The 17,686-nt window shown below is 42.8% G+C and overlaps 1 protein-coding gene across 1 annotated transcript; it reads right to left on the reverse strand.

The window, feature by feature from the left end:
- Window positions 1-383: 383 nt before the first annotated feature.
- LOC120055372 lies at window positions 384-16,618 on the reverse strand. Its single transcript, XM_039003240.1, has 18 exons — window positions 16,513-16,618; window positions 12,393-12,577; window positions 12,213-12,316; window positions 11,884-11,975; window positions 11,543-11,723; window positions 11,183-11,288; window positions 11,015-11,103; window positions 10,842-10,933; window positions 10,644-10,718; window positions 2,347-2,531; window positions 2,167-2,270; window positions 1,838-1,929; window positions 1,497-1,677; window positions 1,137-1,242; window positions 969-1,057; window positions 796-887; window positions 598-672; window positions 384-391 (listed from the first exon to the last, which is right to left on the reverse strand). The coding sequence occupies exons 1-18, from the start codon at window positions 16,616-16,618 to the stop codon at window positions 384-386; spliced, it is 1,962 nt and encodes a 653-aa protein (XP_038859168.1).
- Between the last annotated feature and the right edge of the window lie 1,068 nt (window positions 16,619-17,686).

Here is a 17,686-nt window from a genome sequence, read left to right on the forward strand (position 1 = left end):
TTGCATGAACACCTGCTGTGACTATCATTAGCAAACTAATTATGCCAAGAGAAGAAAGTGTTACAGTTCAAGAGTAAACAGGACACTGGGTAGTCCAGAACAGTCGCAAAACACTGAGCACTCACATTGTGATCATCTTCTTACAACCAGATGGTCACCTCTAGGCTATTTTGTGTAGATACCGGCTCCGCACTACTGGATTTAGGGTACATCTCATCAGGATCATAGCATTTTGACAACCGACAATCATTAGAGACAAAAACCATTGTAAAGTACTCATTTTATTGAAACATGCTAAAGTCAAAGGACCATACTGGGGGGTGTAGTTTCCACCACTTCTCTAAATGTACTGGAAAGTGATGCACCCTTCAGGCCACCAACAATTAGATGGCTGTGGAGACAGAAAAGAAACCCATCCCTGTAACAGGTTGAAGAATTGTTAGTAACATGCATCTCATTGCAATGACAGATGAGTCAATTACAGGTTCAAGTTCATTTGGCATCAAAGCTGATACAATTAAAAGCCAAGTGTAAACTATAGTCTTCAATGCCAAAAGCACCAACCTTGTTCTACAGTAGGATATTTTACAAATTCACTGGGGATCTGGGTTTCAGAGTTTTCCACTATTGTGAGCGGTCCAAGAACAGAGTTTTGAACCAGGCCCTGGGGTTCTGAGAAAAAAATATATATAAATTACTTCAAGCTGCATTCCCATCAGAAACTCAAGAGTGATCAGCTCAAATGAATATGGAACTACAGTTTATTCAGGCTTGAAATGAAGCGCCTCAAAATACCTGAATCCACACCCCTCTTCAACCGAGGCTTGCAACTCGAGTCACAGCACTTGCAGAGGTCACTTTGAGACGGGTCGTCCAGCAGCTCCCATCTATGAATAAAAAAAAGTTGGCTGTTGCATTGGCACTAACGTCATTATGGTCCAATGTTAAAGAATGTGACCAATACTTACTCTCCAGTCTCTTTAATGTAGTGGCAGGCCTTCTTTTCTATATCAAAAACCTCAGGGTCCCATGCAACAAGCTTACAATGAATATACACCTGGGGTGAAATAAGAGAACAGTCAAGAGCTACAGTATGAAAACAACCCAGTCATACCGAGAACTTGTGGTCCACTCACTTCCTCGCCTAGGGCAAACTTGAAGGACTGCAGGTAAAGCAGAATAGCAGACGAGTGGTACCTAGGCAGGAACCTGGAGTTCCCAGTCTTCCCATCTGCAAGGCAACTGAAAATGCATTGTGCAATGAGCAGACAAACAGAACTTCCATCCAGCAAATAAGCCAACTTTAAAATGTATTCAATACTTTAATGGGATGAATTCCCCCCGTGCACATTTTGGGTTTCGCCCTAGCACTACACAGCAGATTCAAATAATCAAAGCTTCATGACGAGTTGGTCATTTGAGTAGGCTGTGTAGCGCTATGCAGTCAAAAACCAAAATGTGCACCCTACATGGCCATAGCCAGGTCTGGTACATACCCCTTGTTGGTGATGATGGGGTACACCAGGCTCGCAGACTGCAGTTCTGGTGTTGTGGCCGCCACACACTCCTCCAAGAGCAGCAGCAAGGGCTGATGGTCCTTCTGATCCACTGCTGCCCAGATGGGGATGAAAGAGCCCAGGGGAAACAGGCTGGTCTTAGCCAGACCAGTAAGGTCTTCTACATGCAACAGAGGGGGGGAAGGGGCGCAATGTTCATACGTACTGTACAGCCACAGGTTTCAACTAGCTTTGGGCAGTGTCCTCTGCTAGGAATTTCTTTACCAGGTAAGTTGACTGAACATATTCTTACAATTATTGTTGTTGTATGAGTCACTCACCATTGAGGAGTGCCATGTGGAAAACCAATCCTCCATGACCCTCAGCACTACCATAGGCAGGGATAAGGAATGGGGGAATCCATCCCTCAGGTCTACATACAAGGGGGAATGTTTAGTTTAATAATGAAGGTGGCAAAGGAAGATTTGATTCCAACACCATAGCTACAGTACACCCAATAGAGCCCTAAAAGGCAACACATCCACTGCATTTAAAAAAAATCATTCCTTAGACACCAGGTGTGTGCAATTAATGATAAAGTAGAACTGAAAGACAGCAGGCGCCAGACCTCTTAGGGTAAGAGTTGAGTACCCCTGGCATAGATGGTTACCTTATGTAAACACACTTAATATGGTGACTAATAGCAGCAGGTTTGGGCTTTCGGTTAGGTCTGTAAGTCAGGTTGGTTGAATAGATGTGTTTTTTGCCAGTCACCTGGGGAATAGAAGGAGAAGCATTAGTCGTCGCAGGATCCAAAATGGCATACATTGGGTCAAGAGTTAGACATTACCCGTTTCTTGATGGCACAGCCATTGAGGTTGTAGTGGAATGTCGCCATCCCTTCTCCCGTGGGAAGAACAGAAAATGTGGACGGAACACAGTGTCCAAGGAAAAGACGGGCAGCATTTTCAACCAACTCTGGACTGACCTTCCATGTCACTTTAATGGAGTGTTTCTCACAATCCACATTAAAATCTAAAAATATAAATTTGATAATGTCATCATTCACATCTCAAGAGCCAACACCACAACTTGGCTAGTCTGTTAGGCGGTCAGCATGAGATAAGTAGCCTATTCAAGTTAACATGGTATCAGTGCTACATAATCATATTATGCGTTCATTATTAGACGTACCTTCATTGGCAGCGCTTGCTGCTACAACAGCCAAAACAATTGCACATTGCCAAAGGAGAGACATGACTGAATGATCTAGGAGTGCCTACAAACTAGAAATATTTATGGACCAATTGATCCTAATCATCTTAATTCTGAACACCTGTGAGAGGTCAAGGAGCGATAATTATAGACCTAAAAACTTAAGCAACATCATCAGTTTTGGTATTTCCTGGTCTGAAAACATCCTTGAATTTTTATGGGTTTTAAAAGTAAAAATTGTAATAGTCACATCTTTTCCCCATAAAGTAGTCTGCAAAGCGGAACCTATGTCTCACAAAACACGATGGACGGACGGAATAGTGACTTACACAGGAAATAAAGTTGAATCAAAAAGATTGAACAATCTGGTTTGCTCAATTTGACAGTACCACACTAAGTGTGGATTAGGTATTTTTTACATCGATTTAAAGCGTATTTTATGCGACAGTCAAAATGCTGATCAAGGTTAAGGTAAGACCAGCCATTTAATTGGTGGCCAAGCCCGCTAGTTTACATACTGAATGATTATCTCATCACCGATCTAGCTATCTGCCGTAGCTAAATATATGAATAGATCTGAAAAGCGCTATATAGTGGGCATCGCAGCAGGCCATTGGCATTGAAACAGTCATCCCCGTATAGATTGCAGAGTTCGCTAACGTTAACTATACTGAACCAAAATATAAACACCACTAGCAACAATTAAAGATTTTTCTGAGTTACATTTCATATAAGGAAATCAGTCAACTGAATTAAATTCATTAGGCCAAAATCTATGGATTTCACAGGATTGGGCAGGGGCGCAGCCATGGCTGGGACTGGGAGAGCAGGGGTGCAGCCATGGATGGGACTGGGAGGGCAAGTGCGCAGCCACATGGGAGCCAGGCCAAGCCAATCAGAATGAGTTTTTCCCCACAAAAGGGCTTTATTACAGACAGAAATACTCCTCAGTTTCATCAGCTGTCAGGGTGGCTGGTTTCAGAGGATCCCTCAGGTGAAGAAGCCAGATGTGGACGTCCTGGGCTGGCGTGGTTACACGTGGTCTGTGGTTGTAAGGCCGGTTGGACGTACTGCCAAATTCTCTAAAACGACGTTGGAGGTGGCTTATGGTAGAGAAATTAACTGTCAATTCTCTGGCAAAAGCTTTGGTGGACTTTCCTGCAGTCAGCATGGCAATTGCATGCTCCCTCAAAACTTGACACATCTGTGGCGTTGTGTTGTGACAAAACTGCACATTTTAGAGCAGCCTTTTATTGTCCTTTGGATTGTTTTGGCAAAGGATAATTGCTAACTAACAGGGATTTAAAACAAATTTGTACAAAAAAATGAGAGAAATAAGCTTTTTGTTGAGAGAAACATTAGTTGTTTTAGTAAAGTAGTAATATGCTAGGTTAGTATGTTGAGAGCAGGATGCTCCGCCTAAATAAATGCTAGCCAGCTAGATAGCATAATATCATGTCTATTAGCATAGCTAACTAATTCCCAGTTAGCAGGGTCAGAGTTAGAATAGGGTTCAGGTTTGGGGCCAGGGTTAGGATTAGAATAGGGGTTAGGGTTATTGTCAATTGGCGATGCCTATAATAAATGTCAGCAAGCAATCAAGTTAACCACTGCCATCTGTGTGTTTTGCTATGTTAACAACCTCCAGCTGCAGGTGTAACCGCTTCTGCACCGGTGCCTTTCTCCGTTGTGTTCTGGTAAGGTGTAGGTGGAAGATAAGGCTCTGAACACAATTCAGCCGGTTGTCTCTCTTTTAATGATTGCATGGAATGGATACAAATACAAGGCAAAAGTTACTGCTGCAGTCTGGACTCCGTACAAGTATATGTGCCTCATCACACTGAGCAAACTGAGGAGTAAGATCATGGCTCCTGTTGATGACATTACAGCATTAACACAATTTAGAAAAGAAATACAATCAAATAATTCACTCTTGAAAGTAATGTAATACATCTTTAAATAACCTTAAAATAATAAATATGAGGGATTTTCGGTGAAATACATAAAGTATATTTTACACATGTTACATTCACCCCTCCTGAATTTCACCAACATACTGAAAGCATATCAAACAAGATATGGAACACAAGGGACAACAAACTCTACTGAGTCACTACTGGCACGAGTGAACACCAAGATCTCATCTTTGGTCTCTGCTATACAAGCTATCTGCAGGCAGATTCAGAGGAATCTAAGGTTGATCAGGCCTGAGAACCTCCTGGACAAATACGCTGCCAAGTACATCATACAACACTCGTCCTCACATTACATTATCCCTTGACACCATTCTACACATCACTTAGATGGCTTTACATATCTGTGAATATTCCTCAGAACAACAGAAAAAATAAAGAAAACCTTTTTTAAAACAGAGTTAGAAGAGACTGGGACTTCTTTCCTAGTTTGGTGGCTAAGCCCTCCATAGTGAATGGTCTCTGAGCCATTGTCTCAATAAGACGACTTACAGATTTCACTACCCTGCCAGTGCGTGTTCTGACCACATCTTGCGAATCACATGAACCCGGTCTTTGTAAGTCTTGGTCACTAGCTAAATCAGCTGGTGCAATTGAGTCAGGAATATCTGAAGGTTCTGTGTCAGGGACTACAGCCACCCTGTCATAGTCAGGAATGCTAATAGCAGTCTCATTATTGAGAGATAGCTGAGCTTGACGGTCTTGATTTGGACTGTCCCTGCAGCTGTACGCTGACTGTTCTTGCTCCATCTCATCTCTGACTATCTCCTGTCTCTCCGAAGATTCCTGATTTGCGGGGTCATCTACTCCACTGAGTATCCATGAACTGGTCATATCTCCAGAGCTTTCCTCTTCATCAAAGCCTGAAAGGTCCATTGACTGACCCTCATACTCTGGATCTACAGCGCCATCTGATTGAGATTCACGTGAATCATCCTTAGGCGTTTCTACCGGCAGAAAGCTGATGGCTAGCAGAAGGTTGGTGTTTCCTTTATCATCCACCAGCTTATATATGTGTGTGTATGTAGGTTTCTGTCAATGACCGTGTACACCTTAGCTTCCCACTTGTCGGCAAGTTTTCTTTTTCCCCTTTCTCCTTTGTTAGCGAGAAGCACTCTGTCTCCTTTGTTCAGGTGAGTGCTTCTGACTTTTCTGTCATAATGTTTGGCCTGTTTCTGTTGTTCTTTAACTGTATGCCGTTGAGCGATGCTCGCTGCTTAATGAAGATAGGACATCAGTGTTTTGACATAACTACTATAGTCAACAACCACAGGATCCCTCAAAACTTGCTTGAACATTACATCAACAGGGAGTCTTGGAACGCGACCAAACATGAGCTGGAATGGAGCATAGCCAGTGGTTTCGTGTACAGTAGCATTGTAGGCAAACGTTAGAGTTTGTATCCGCTGTGGCCATTTCTCTTTAGCTTTTAGAGGGAGTGAGCGAAGCATATTTCCCAGAATTCGATTGAACCTTTCCGTTCCCCCATTCCCCATGGGATGATACGCAGTTGTGTGTGACTTGGTGACACCAGAGAGCTTGAGAAGTTCTGTGATTAGCTCACTTTCAAAATTGGCTTTGCCATTTGATTTGAGCACGGAAAGGCGTGAGCTAACTTGGTGAAGTGATCTGTCAGAACCAATACATCCACTGAGCGTTGCTTGTTGTCCTCAGCACTCCAAAAGTCGAGACATACTAACTCCATAGGCGCAGAGGTTCTGATGCTTTCGAGGGGAGGTCGAGCAGACGGCTCAGGAGACTTAGCCAGGATGCATCTCCGACAGCACTTGACATACTCCTTCACATCATGCTCCATCTTGGGCCAGAAGAAATGCTGCCTTGCCAAAATGAAGAGTTCTAGCTTGCCCTTGGTGGCCAGCATGGTCATGCACACCACTCAATGCTTTCTCCTTCATATTTTTGGGCATCATATACTGATGTCTCTTTTGTTTGCTCAGGGGATCCTTTGTCGCCCTGTAAAGCACTCCATCTTGGACCCTGAGCCTTTCCCCCTGCTTGGCGAGTGCAAGGGTTTGTGAATCAAATCCATCCCTCTCTCGTCTTGAAGGACGTCTTTTGCGGTTGACAAACAGGATAGCCTTAGAAATCGTAGGATCAAGTTCTTGACTCCGCTGAAGCTCCTCAAAAGAGATCGCAGGAATGGAGTCTTGGCTTGGAGATATGAGTTGTTGCACAGACTGCACTAACTGTACTGCTCGAGCTTCGGTCGCTACATCACACTGATCATAGACTTCACAGATCGCTTTCACTACTGCAGAGTCACAGGTTAAACGACAGCTGTCAGACTGATTTCTAGAGATTGTCTCTGCTTGTTTTTTCACTATGTGACTCTGGACCTTCAAGCGAAACACATCTTGAATCCCATCTTCTCCTATAGCATCGGCTTCAGCAAGCAGACTGACATAGTTCTCACTGATCAACCTGTGACTAACTAACTTGGCAAATTGGTCCCTACTGAGGGCATCAGCCACAACGTTCTTTGTATCTGCTATGTGCTTCAGATCGAATGAGTAGGGCGCCAATTTGGCTACCCATCGTTGCTCACAGGCGTGATGTTTTGGTTTCGTCATTATGTATGTGAGGGGATTATTATCAGTCCAAAAAAAGTTATGTAATACATCTTAAAATAACCTTAAATATGAGGGATTTTTGGTGAAATACATAAAGTATATTTTACACCTTTTACACAGGCAATCACTCACTGATCTGGAAATCATTAGAATGAACTCATTCCAGTCTTGCAATTGATTATCAGATACTTATCCCGAGTTTGTAACCAAGTGGGAGATGTGAATTTACCAGTTATGAAGTCGTAACTAGTTGGATGCATTGAACTCGTTGAGAAACGCCAATTGGCTAATGGCCAACAAGCTGCATAAACAATAAACTAAAAATACAGCTATCATGCTTGTAAACAAACTATAGTGTTCAAAAACCATATTAATAGATGGCTTTTTATAAATAATGTTTTGTTGTTGCATTTAACTGAAGAAAATGCAATTATCGAGGTAATTTTCGTAGTAGATGACGTCAGAGGTCAGCATGTGGGAGCTCAGGATGATAGACAAGTTTCCCACTAGTAATTAAGCTTGTTTGGAATTGGAACTTTCCCATTTCTTATTCATCGCTTAGAAGTGTTGTAAATTTACCATCAAATTCATTGGGATATAGGGTACTATGGGGCGAGACGCACCCTGGGGTAAGACGTGCCCTCCCCCCTGTAATTCTCACAACAAAAAAATCAACAGTTTCTCTGGCTGCCGCTAGTCTTGATCAACTACAAATGTCCTCTGTTTCAACATTTTTGAAGTCATGCCATCAAAACAATTTTGAGTTAAATGTATTTAATTATTAATAATTTAGAAAAAGTTGTAGATATAATCCAAAGAAGTTAGATACATTTTGTTTTTATGTATACATGTAAGGAAGCCTTAAAATAAATCATCCATTTGTTTAGAGAGAAACATTTTGATTGTTTTTTTAGTAAAGTAGTAATATGTTAGGTTAGTATGTTGAAGGCAGGAATCCGTCTGCCACACCAATGCGGCAAGATATCTCTCCTCTTTATGATTGATCATTTGTTTCTAGCTGTAATTTAGGCACTGACTAGCCAAGTTAGCTAGCAACCTCACTAGCAGAAAGTCTGAGGTGAAATAAATGCTAGCCAGCTAGTTAGCATAATATGTCTATTATCATAGTCAGCTAATCCCCCAGTTAGCAGGATTAGGGGTCAGAATTAGAATAGGAGCCAGGGTTAGGATTAGAATAAGGTTAGGATAAAAGCATATGCTAAATGGCATATGAATAGGGGTTAGTGTCAGAATAGTGTTTACGGTTAGGCTAGGTTCAGAATAGGAATTAGGTTACGGGTCAGTTCTCCACCATTCCTAAGATAATTTTGTTTTTAGATGAGTTAACAAGAAAATATCTGATTGTGGAGGCTATGGCGAAGAGGCGCTTCGTTGTGCCCTGAATGCTATTGAAAATGGGCAGGGCATTAAGGCAGCTGCCCGGGCTTTTAATGTGCCACCCAAAACCCTGAGGCGCCACTGAGACAAGCAGGTCAAAACCATTTGGGTGGGTAACCAGTCTTCACTGGTTCTTTAGAATGAGACCTGGTGAGTCATACCCCAAAAATGGAAAGAGCCCTGGGATGTCTGAAAAGTTGCCTTTGACCTGGCCGGAGAGGATGGGAATCCAAAACACATTGAATAAGGAAAGGCAGTTGGCAGGCATAGACTGGTTTTAACGGTTTTATGAAGCAGCACCCAGGATTATCCATCCGTATATCCCACAAGCAACCAGTCTGGCTCGAGCTGTAGGCTTCACACCCACCATGACCTCTACCCCTGCCACATCAACAACCTCCGACACCAACGTCCACCCCACAGGTCTCCAGTGACCTTCCTCCAAATGTTGGTAAGAAAGGGAAACGTCAGCACACATTTTAGGAAAAATAGTAGCATAGTGTATTTTATTTAACTAGGCAAGTCAGTAAAGAACAAATTCTTATTTACAATGACCGCCTACTCCGGCCAAACCCTAACAATGCTGGGCCACTCGTGCGCCGCCCTATGGGACTCCCAATCACGGCCGGTCAAACCAGGGTCTGTAGTGACGCCTCTAGCACTGAAACGCAGTGCCTTGCGCCACTCGGGAGCCCATTATTGAACCAATATTCATGCGTTCCTGTTTCAAAGTACCAGGTCTCCAACAAACAGCAGCCATATTGGAGTCGCCCACCAGGCCAAGGAAAAGGCCAAGTCAGCTACACCCCACAAGAGGTTCCTGGCGGACAAGGCAAAAAAATAAAAGCAACCTGTGACGCTTGTTCTGTAAGGAGTTCTTCTGTTACCGGATACAGTGCAAGTACTGGGCTCATGAGCTATGCTGAAATTTAACTGGGGTGGGATTCATTTGTGACCTGTCAGAGGGGAAATGCCGGTGTTATGAAATGTTTAATCAGTTACATGTCAATGAATGCGCCAAAAATATTAAAGTGATGAACAGTTTGCTCTTGAACTGCTGGGATTTTAAATCTTGCCTTATGCAAATGATAATCTAGTTTAACTGTTAGAAAGGTAGACATTTTTGCAGGTGAGGTATGAAAGACACTGCAACCAAGGCATAATCTTTGGGGTAAATTCCCCTGATGGGCACTTTCCTAAAAAAATATATTTAAACTAAAATGTAAACTACAGCCATTTTCCTGGATTGTTACCTAAGCATGGCAATCAGCCACCTACAATCTCTAAACTTGGCTTGTCAATTTGATCTTGGGGTGGGCTACTGCTGAAAAAGTATAGGTTCACTTATGACAATCTTTCAAATAGCTTTACCATTGCATGAACACCTGCTGTGACTATCATTAGCAAACTAATTATGCCAAGAGAAGAAAGTGTTACAGTTCAAGAGTAAACAGGACACTGGGTAGTCCAGAACAGTCGCAAAACACTGAGCACTCACATTGTGATCATCTTCTTACAACCAGATGGTCACCTCTAGGCTATTTTGTGTAGATACCGGCTCCGCACTACTGGATTTAGGGTACATCTCATCAGGATCATAGCATTTTGACAACCGACAATCATTAGAGACAAAAACCATTGTAAAGTACTCATTTTATTGAAACATGCTAAAGTCAAAGGACCATACTGGGGGGTGTAGTTTCCACCACTTCTCTAAATGTACTGGAAAGTGATGCACCCTTCAGGCCACCAACAATTAGATGGCTGTGGAGATAGAAAAGAAACCCATCCCTGTAACAGGTTGAAGAATTGTTAGTAACATGCATCTCATTGCAATGACAGATGAGTCAATTACAGGTTCAAGTTCATTTGGCATCAAAGCTGATACAATTAAAAGCCAAGTGTAAACTATAGTCTTCAATGCCAAAAGCACCAACCTTGTTCTACAGTAGGATATTTTACAAATTCACTGGGGATCTGGGTTTCAGAGTTTTCCACTATTGTGAGCGGTCCAAGAACAGAGTTTTGAACCAGGCCCTGGGGTTCTGAGAAAAAAATATATATAAATTACTTCAAGCTGCATTCCCATCAGAAACTCAAGAGTGATCAGCTCAAATGAATATGGAACTACAGTTTATTCAGGCTTGAAATGAAGCGCCTCAAAATACCTGAATCCACACCCCTCTTCAACCGAGGCTTGCAACTCGAGTCACAGCACTTGCAGAGGTCACTTTGAGACGGGTCGTCCAGCAGCTCCCATCTATGAATAAAAAAAAGTTGGCTGTTGCATTGGCACTAACGTCATTATGGTCCAATGTTAAAGAATGTGACCAATACTTACTCTCCAGTCTCTTTAATGTAGTGGCAGGCCTTCTTTTCTATATCAAAAACCTCAGGGTCCCATGCAACAAGCTTACAATGAATATACACCTGGGGTGAAATAAGAGAACAGTCAAGAGCTACAGTATGAAAACAACCCAGTCATACCGAGAACTTGTGGTCCACTCACTTCCTCGCCTAGGGCAAACTTGAAGGACTGCAGGTAAAGCAGAATAGCAGACGAGTGGTACCTAGGCAGGAACCTGGAGTTCCCAGTCTTCCCATCTGCAAGGCAACTGAAAATGCATTGTGCAATGAGCAGACAAACAGAACTTCCATCCAGCAAATAAGCCAACTTTAAAATGTATTCAATACTTTAATGGGATGAATTCCCCCCGTGCACATTTTGGGTTTCGCCCTAGCACTACACAGCAGATTCAAATAATCAAAGCTTCATGACGAGTTGGTCATTTGAGTAGGCTGTGTAGCGCTATGCAGTCAAAAACCAAAATGTGCACCCTACATGGCCATAGCCAGGTCTGGTACATACCCCTTGTTGGTGATGATGGGGTACACCAGGCTCGCAGACTGCAGTTCTGGTGTTGTGGCCGCCACACACTCCTCCAAGAGCAGCAGCAAGGGCTGATGGTCCTTCTGATCCACTGCTGCCCAGATGGGGATGAAAGAGCCCAGGGGAAACAGGCTGGTCTTAGCCAGACCAGTAAGGTCTTCTACATGCAACAGAGGGGGGGAAGGGGCGCAATGTTCATACGTACTGTACAGCCACAGGTTTCAACTAGCTTTGGGCAGTGTCCTCTGCTAGGAATTTCTTTACCAGGTAAGTTGACTGAACATATTCTTACAATTATTGTTGTTGTATGAGTCACTCACCATTGAGGAGTGCCATGTGGAAAACCAATCCTCCATGACCCTCAGCACTACCATAGGCAGGGATAAGGAATGGGGGAATCCATCCCTCAGGTCTACATACAAGGGGGAATGTTTAGTTTAATAATGAAGGTGGCAAAGGAAGATTTGATTCCAACACCATAGCTACAGTACACCCAATAGAGCCCTAAAAGGCAACACATCCACTGCATTTAAAAAAAATCATTCCTTAGACACCAGGTGTGTGCAATTAATGATAAAGTAGAACTGAAAGACAGCAGGCGCCAGACCTCTTAGGGTAAGAGTTGAGTACCCCTGGCATAGATGGTTACCTTATGTAAACACACTTAATATGGTGACTAATAGCAGCAGGTTTGGGCTTTCGGTTAGGTCTGTAAGTCAGGTTGGTTGAATAGATGTGTTTTTTGCCAGTCACCTGGGGAATAGAAGGAGAAGCATTAGTCGTCGCAGGATCCAAAATGGCATACATTGGGTCAAGAGTTAGACATTACCCGTTTCTTGATGGCACAGCCATTGAGGTTGTAGTGGAATGTCGCCATCCCTTCTCCCGTGGGAAGAACAGAAAATGTGGACGGAACACAGTGTCCAAGGAAAAGACGGGCAGCATTTTCAACCAACTCTGGACTGACCTTCCATGTCACTTTAATGGAGTGTTTCTCACAATCCACATTAAAATCTAAAAATATAAATTTGATAATGTCATCATTCACATCTCAAGAGCCAACACCACAACTTGGCTAGTCTGTTAGGCGGTCAGCATGAGATAAGTAGCCTATTCAAGTTAACATGGTATCAGTGCTACATAATCATATTATGCGTTCATTATTAGACGTACCTTCATTGGCAGCGCTTGCTGCTACAACAGCCAAAACAATTGCACATTGCCAAAGGAGAGACATGACTGAATGATCTAGGAGTGCCTACAAACTAGAAATATTTATGGACCAATTGATCCTAATCATCTTAATTCTGAACACCTGTGAGAGGTCAAGGAGCGATAATTATAGACCTAAAAACTTAAGCAACATCATCAGTTTTGGTATTTCCTGGTCTGAAAACATCCTTGAATTTTTATGGGTTTTAAAAGTAAAAATTGTAATAGTCACATCTTTTCCCCATAAAGTAGTCTGCAAAGCGGAACCTATGTCTCACAAAACACGATGGACGGACGGAATAGTGACTTACACAGGAAATAAAGTTGAATCAAAAAGATTGAACAATCTGGTTTGCTCAATTTGACAGTACCACACTAAGTGTGGATTAGGTATTTTTTACATCGATTTAAAGCGTATTTTATGCGACAGTCAAAATGCTGATCAAGGTTAAGGTAAGACCAGCCATTTAATTGGTGGCCAAGCCCGCTAGTTTACATACTGAATGATTATCTCATCACCGATCTAGCTATCTGCCGTAGCTAAATATATGAATAGATCTGAAAAGCGCTATATAGTGGGCATCGCAGCAGGCCATTGGCATTGAAACAGTCATCCCCGTATAGATTGCAGAGTTCGCTAACGTTAACTATACTGAACCAAAATATAAACACCACTAGCAACAATTAAAGATTTTTCTGAGTTACATTTCATATAAGGAAATCAGTCAACTGAATTAAATTCATTAGGCCAAAATCTATGGATTTCACAGGATTGGGCAGGGGCGCAGCCATGGCTGGGACTGGGAGAGCAGGGGTGCAGCCATGGATGGGACTGGGAGGGCAAGTGCGCAGCCACATGGGAGCCAGGCCAAGCCAATCAGAATGAGTTTTTCCCCACAAAAGGGCTTTATTACAGACAGAAATACTCCTCAGTTTCATCAGCTGTCAGGGTGGCTGGTTTCAGAGGATCCCTCAGGTGAAGAAGCCAGATGTGGACGTCCTGGGCTGGCGTGGTTACACGTGGTCTGTGGTTGTAAGGCCGGTTGGACGTACTGCCAAATTCTCTAAAACGACGTTGGAGGTGGCTTATGGTAGAGAAATTAACTGTCAATTCTCTGGCAAAAGCTTTGGTGGACTTTCCTGCAGTCAGCATGGCAATTGCATGCTCCCTCAAAACTTGACACATCTGTGGCGTTGTGTTGTGACAAAACTGCACATTTTAGAGCAGCCTTTTATTGTCCTTTGGATTGTTTTGGCAAAGGATAATTGCTAACTAACAGGGATTTAAAACAAATTTGTACAAAAAAATGAGAGAAATAAGCTTTTTGTTGAGAGAAACATTAGTTGTTTTAGTAAAGTAGTAATATGCTAGGTTAGTATGTTGAGAGCAGGATGCTCCGCCTAAATAAATGCTAGCCAGCTAGATAGCATAATATCATGTCTATTAGCATAGCTAACTAATTCCCAGTTAGCAGGGTCAGAGTTAGAATAGGGTTCAGGTTTGGGGCCAGGGTTAGGATTAGAATAGGGGTTAGGGTTATTGTCAATTGGCGATGCCTATAATAAATGTCAGCAAGCAATCAAGTTAACCACTGCCATCTGTGTGTTTTGCTATGTTAACAACCTCCAGCTGCAGGTGTAACCGCTTCTGCACCGGTGCCTTTCTCCGTTGTGTTCTGGTAAGGTGTAGGTGGAAGATAAGGCTCTGAACACAATTCAGCCGGTTGTCTCTCTTTTAATGATTGCATGGAATGGATACAAATACAAGGCAAAAGTTACTGCTGCAGTCTGGACTCCGTACAAGTATATGTGCCTCATCACACTGAGCAAACTGAGGAGTAAGATCATGGCTCCTGTTGATGACATTACAGCATTAACACAATTTAGAAAAGAAATACAATCAAATAATTCACTCTTGAAAGTAATGTAATACATCTTTAAATAACCTTAAAATAATAAATATGAGGGATTTTCGGTGAAATACATAAAGTATATTTTACACATGTTACATTCACCCCTCCTGAATTTCACCAACATACTGAAAGCATATCAAACAAGATATGGAACACAAGGGACAACAAACTCTACTGAGTCACTACTGGCACGAGTGAACACCAAGATCTCATCTTTGGTCTCTGCTATACAAGCTATCTGCAGGCAGATTCAGAGGAATCTAAGGTTGATCAGGCCTGAGAACCTCCTGGACAAATACGCTGCCAAGTACATCATACAACACTCGTCCTCACATTACATTATCCCTTGACACCATTCTACACATCACTTAGATGGCTTTACATATCTGTGAATATTCCTCAGAACAACAGAAAAAATAAAGAAAACCTTTTTTAAAACAGAGTTAGAAGAGACTGGGACTTCTTTCCTAGTTTGGTGGCTAAGCCCTCCATAGTGAATGGTCTCTGAGCCATTGTCTCAATAAGACGACTTACAGATTTCACTACCCTGCCAGTGCGTGTTCTGACCACATCTTGCGAATCACATGAACCCGGTCTTTGTAAGTCTTGGTCACTAGCTAAATCAGCTGGTGCAATTGAGTCAGGAATATCTGAAGGTTCTGTGTCAGGGACTACAGCCACCCTGTCATAGTCAGGAATGCTAATAGCAGTCTCATTATTGAGAGATAGCTGAGCTTGACGGTCTTGATTTGGACTGTCCCTGCAGCTGTACGCTGACTGTTCTTGCTCCATCTCATCTCTGACTATCTCCTGTCTCTCCGAAGATTCCTGATTTGCGGGGTCATCTACTCCACTGAGTATCCATGAACTGGTCATATCTCCAGAGCTTTCCTCTTCATCAAAGCCTGAAAGGTCCATTGACTGACCCTCATACTCTGGATCTACAGCGCCATCTGATTGAGATTCACGTGAATCATCCTTAGGCGTTTCTACCGGCAGAAAGCTGATGGCTAGCAGAAGGTTGGTGTTTCCTTTATCATCCACCAGCTTATATATGTGTGTGTATGTAGGTTTCTGTCAATGACCGTGTACACCTTAGCTTCCCACTTGTCGGCAAGTTTTCTTTTTCCCCTTTCTCCTTTGTTAGCGAGAAGCACTCTGTCTCCTTTGTTCAGGTGAGTGCTTCTGACTTTTCTGTCATAATGTTTGGCCTGTTTCTGTTGTTCTTTAACTGTATGCCGTTGAGCGATGCTCGCTGCTTAATGAAGATAGGACATCAGTGTTTTGACATAACTACTATAGTCAACAACCACAGGATCCCTCAAAACTTGCTTGAACATTACATCAACAGGGAGTCTTGGAACGCGACCAAACATGAGCTGGAATGGAGCATAGCCAGTGGTTTCGTGTACAGTAGCATTGTAGGCAAACGTTAGAGTTTGTATCCGCTGTGGCCATTTCTCTTTAGCTTTTAGAGGGAGTGAGCGAAGCATATTTCCCAGAATTCGATTGAACCTTTCCGTTCCCCCATTCCCCATGGGATGATACGCAGTTGTGTGTGACTTGGTGACACCAGAGAGCTTGAGAAGTTCTGTGATTAGCTCACTTTCAAAATTGGCTTTGCCATTTGATTTGAGCACGGAAAGGCGTGAGCTAACTTGGTGAAGTGATCTGTCAGAACCAATACATCCACTGAGCGTTGCTTGTTGTCCTCAGCACTCCAAAAGTCGAGACATACTAACTCCATAGGCGCAGAGGTTCTGATGCTTTCGAGGGGAGGTCGAGCAGACGGCTCAGGAGACTTAGCCAGGATGCATCTCCGACAGCACTTGACATACTCCTTCACATCATGCTCCATCTTGGGCCAGAAGAAATGCTGCCTTGCCAAAATGAAGAGTTCTAGCTTGCCCTTGGTGGCCAGCATGGTCATGCACACCACTCAATGCTTTCTCCTTCATATTTTTGGGCATCATATACTGATGTCTCTTTTGTTTGCTCAGGGGATCCTTTGTCGCCCTGTAAAGCACTCCATCTTGGACCCTGAGCCTTTCCCCCTGCTTGGCGAGTGCAAGGGTTTGTGAATCAAATCCATCCCTCTCTCGTCTTGAAGGACGTCTTTTGCGGTTGACAAACAGGATAGCCTTAGAAATCGTAGGATCAAGTTCTTGACTCCGCTGAAGCTCCTCAAAAGAGATCGCAGGAATGGAGTCTTGGCTTGGAGATATGAGTTGTTGCACAGACTGCACTAACTGTACTGCTCGAGCTTCGGTCGCTACATCACACTGATCATAGACTTCACAGATCGCTTTCACTACTGCAGAGTCACAGGTTAAACGACAGCTGTCAGACTGATTTCTAGAGATTGTCTCTGCTTGTTTTTTCACTATGTGACTCTGGACCTTCAAGCGAAACACATCTTGAATCCCATCTTCTCCTATATTATCGGCTTCAGCAAGCAGACTGACATAGTTCTCACTGATCAACCTGTGACTAACTAACTTGGCAAATTGGTCCCTACTGAGGGCATCAGCCACAACGTTCTTTGTATCTGCTATGTGCTTCAGATCGAATGAGTAGGGCGCCAATTTGGCTACCCATCGTTGCTCACAGGCGTGATGTTTTGGTTTCGTCATTATGTATGTGAGGGGATTATTATCAGTCCAAAAAAAGTAATGTAATACATCTTAAAATAACCTTAAATATGAGGGATTTTTGGTGAAATACATAAAGTATATTTTACACCTTTTACACAGGCAATCACTCACTGATCTGGAAATCATTAGAATGAACTCATTGCAGTCTTGCAATTGATTATCAGATACTTATCCCGAGTTTGTAACCAAGTGGGAGATGTGAATTTACCAGTTATGAAGTCTTAACTAGTTGGATGCATTGAACTCGTTGAGAAACGCCAATTGGCTAATGGCCAACAAGCTGCATAAACAATAAACTAAAAATACAGCTATCATGCTTGTAAACAAACTATAGTGTTCAAAAA

Source organism: Salvelinus namaycush, chromosome 11, assembly GCF_016432855.1.
Source record: "Salvelinus namaycush isolate Seneca chromosome 11, SaNama_1.0, whole genome shotgun sequence".
Classification (NCBI taxonomy): domain Eukaryota; kingdom Metazoa; phylum Chordata; class Actinopteri; order Salmoniformes; family Salmonidae; genus Salvelinus; species Salvelinus namaycush.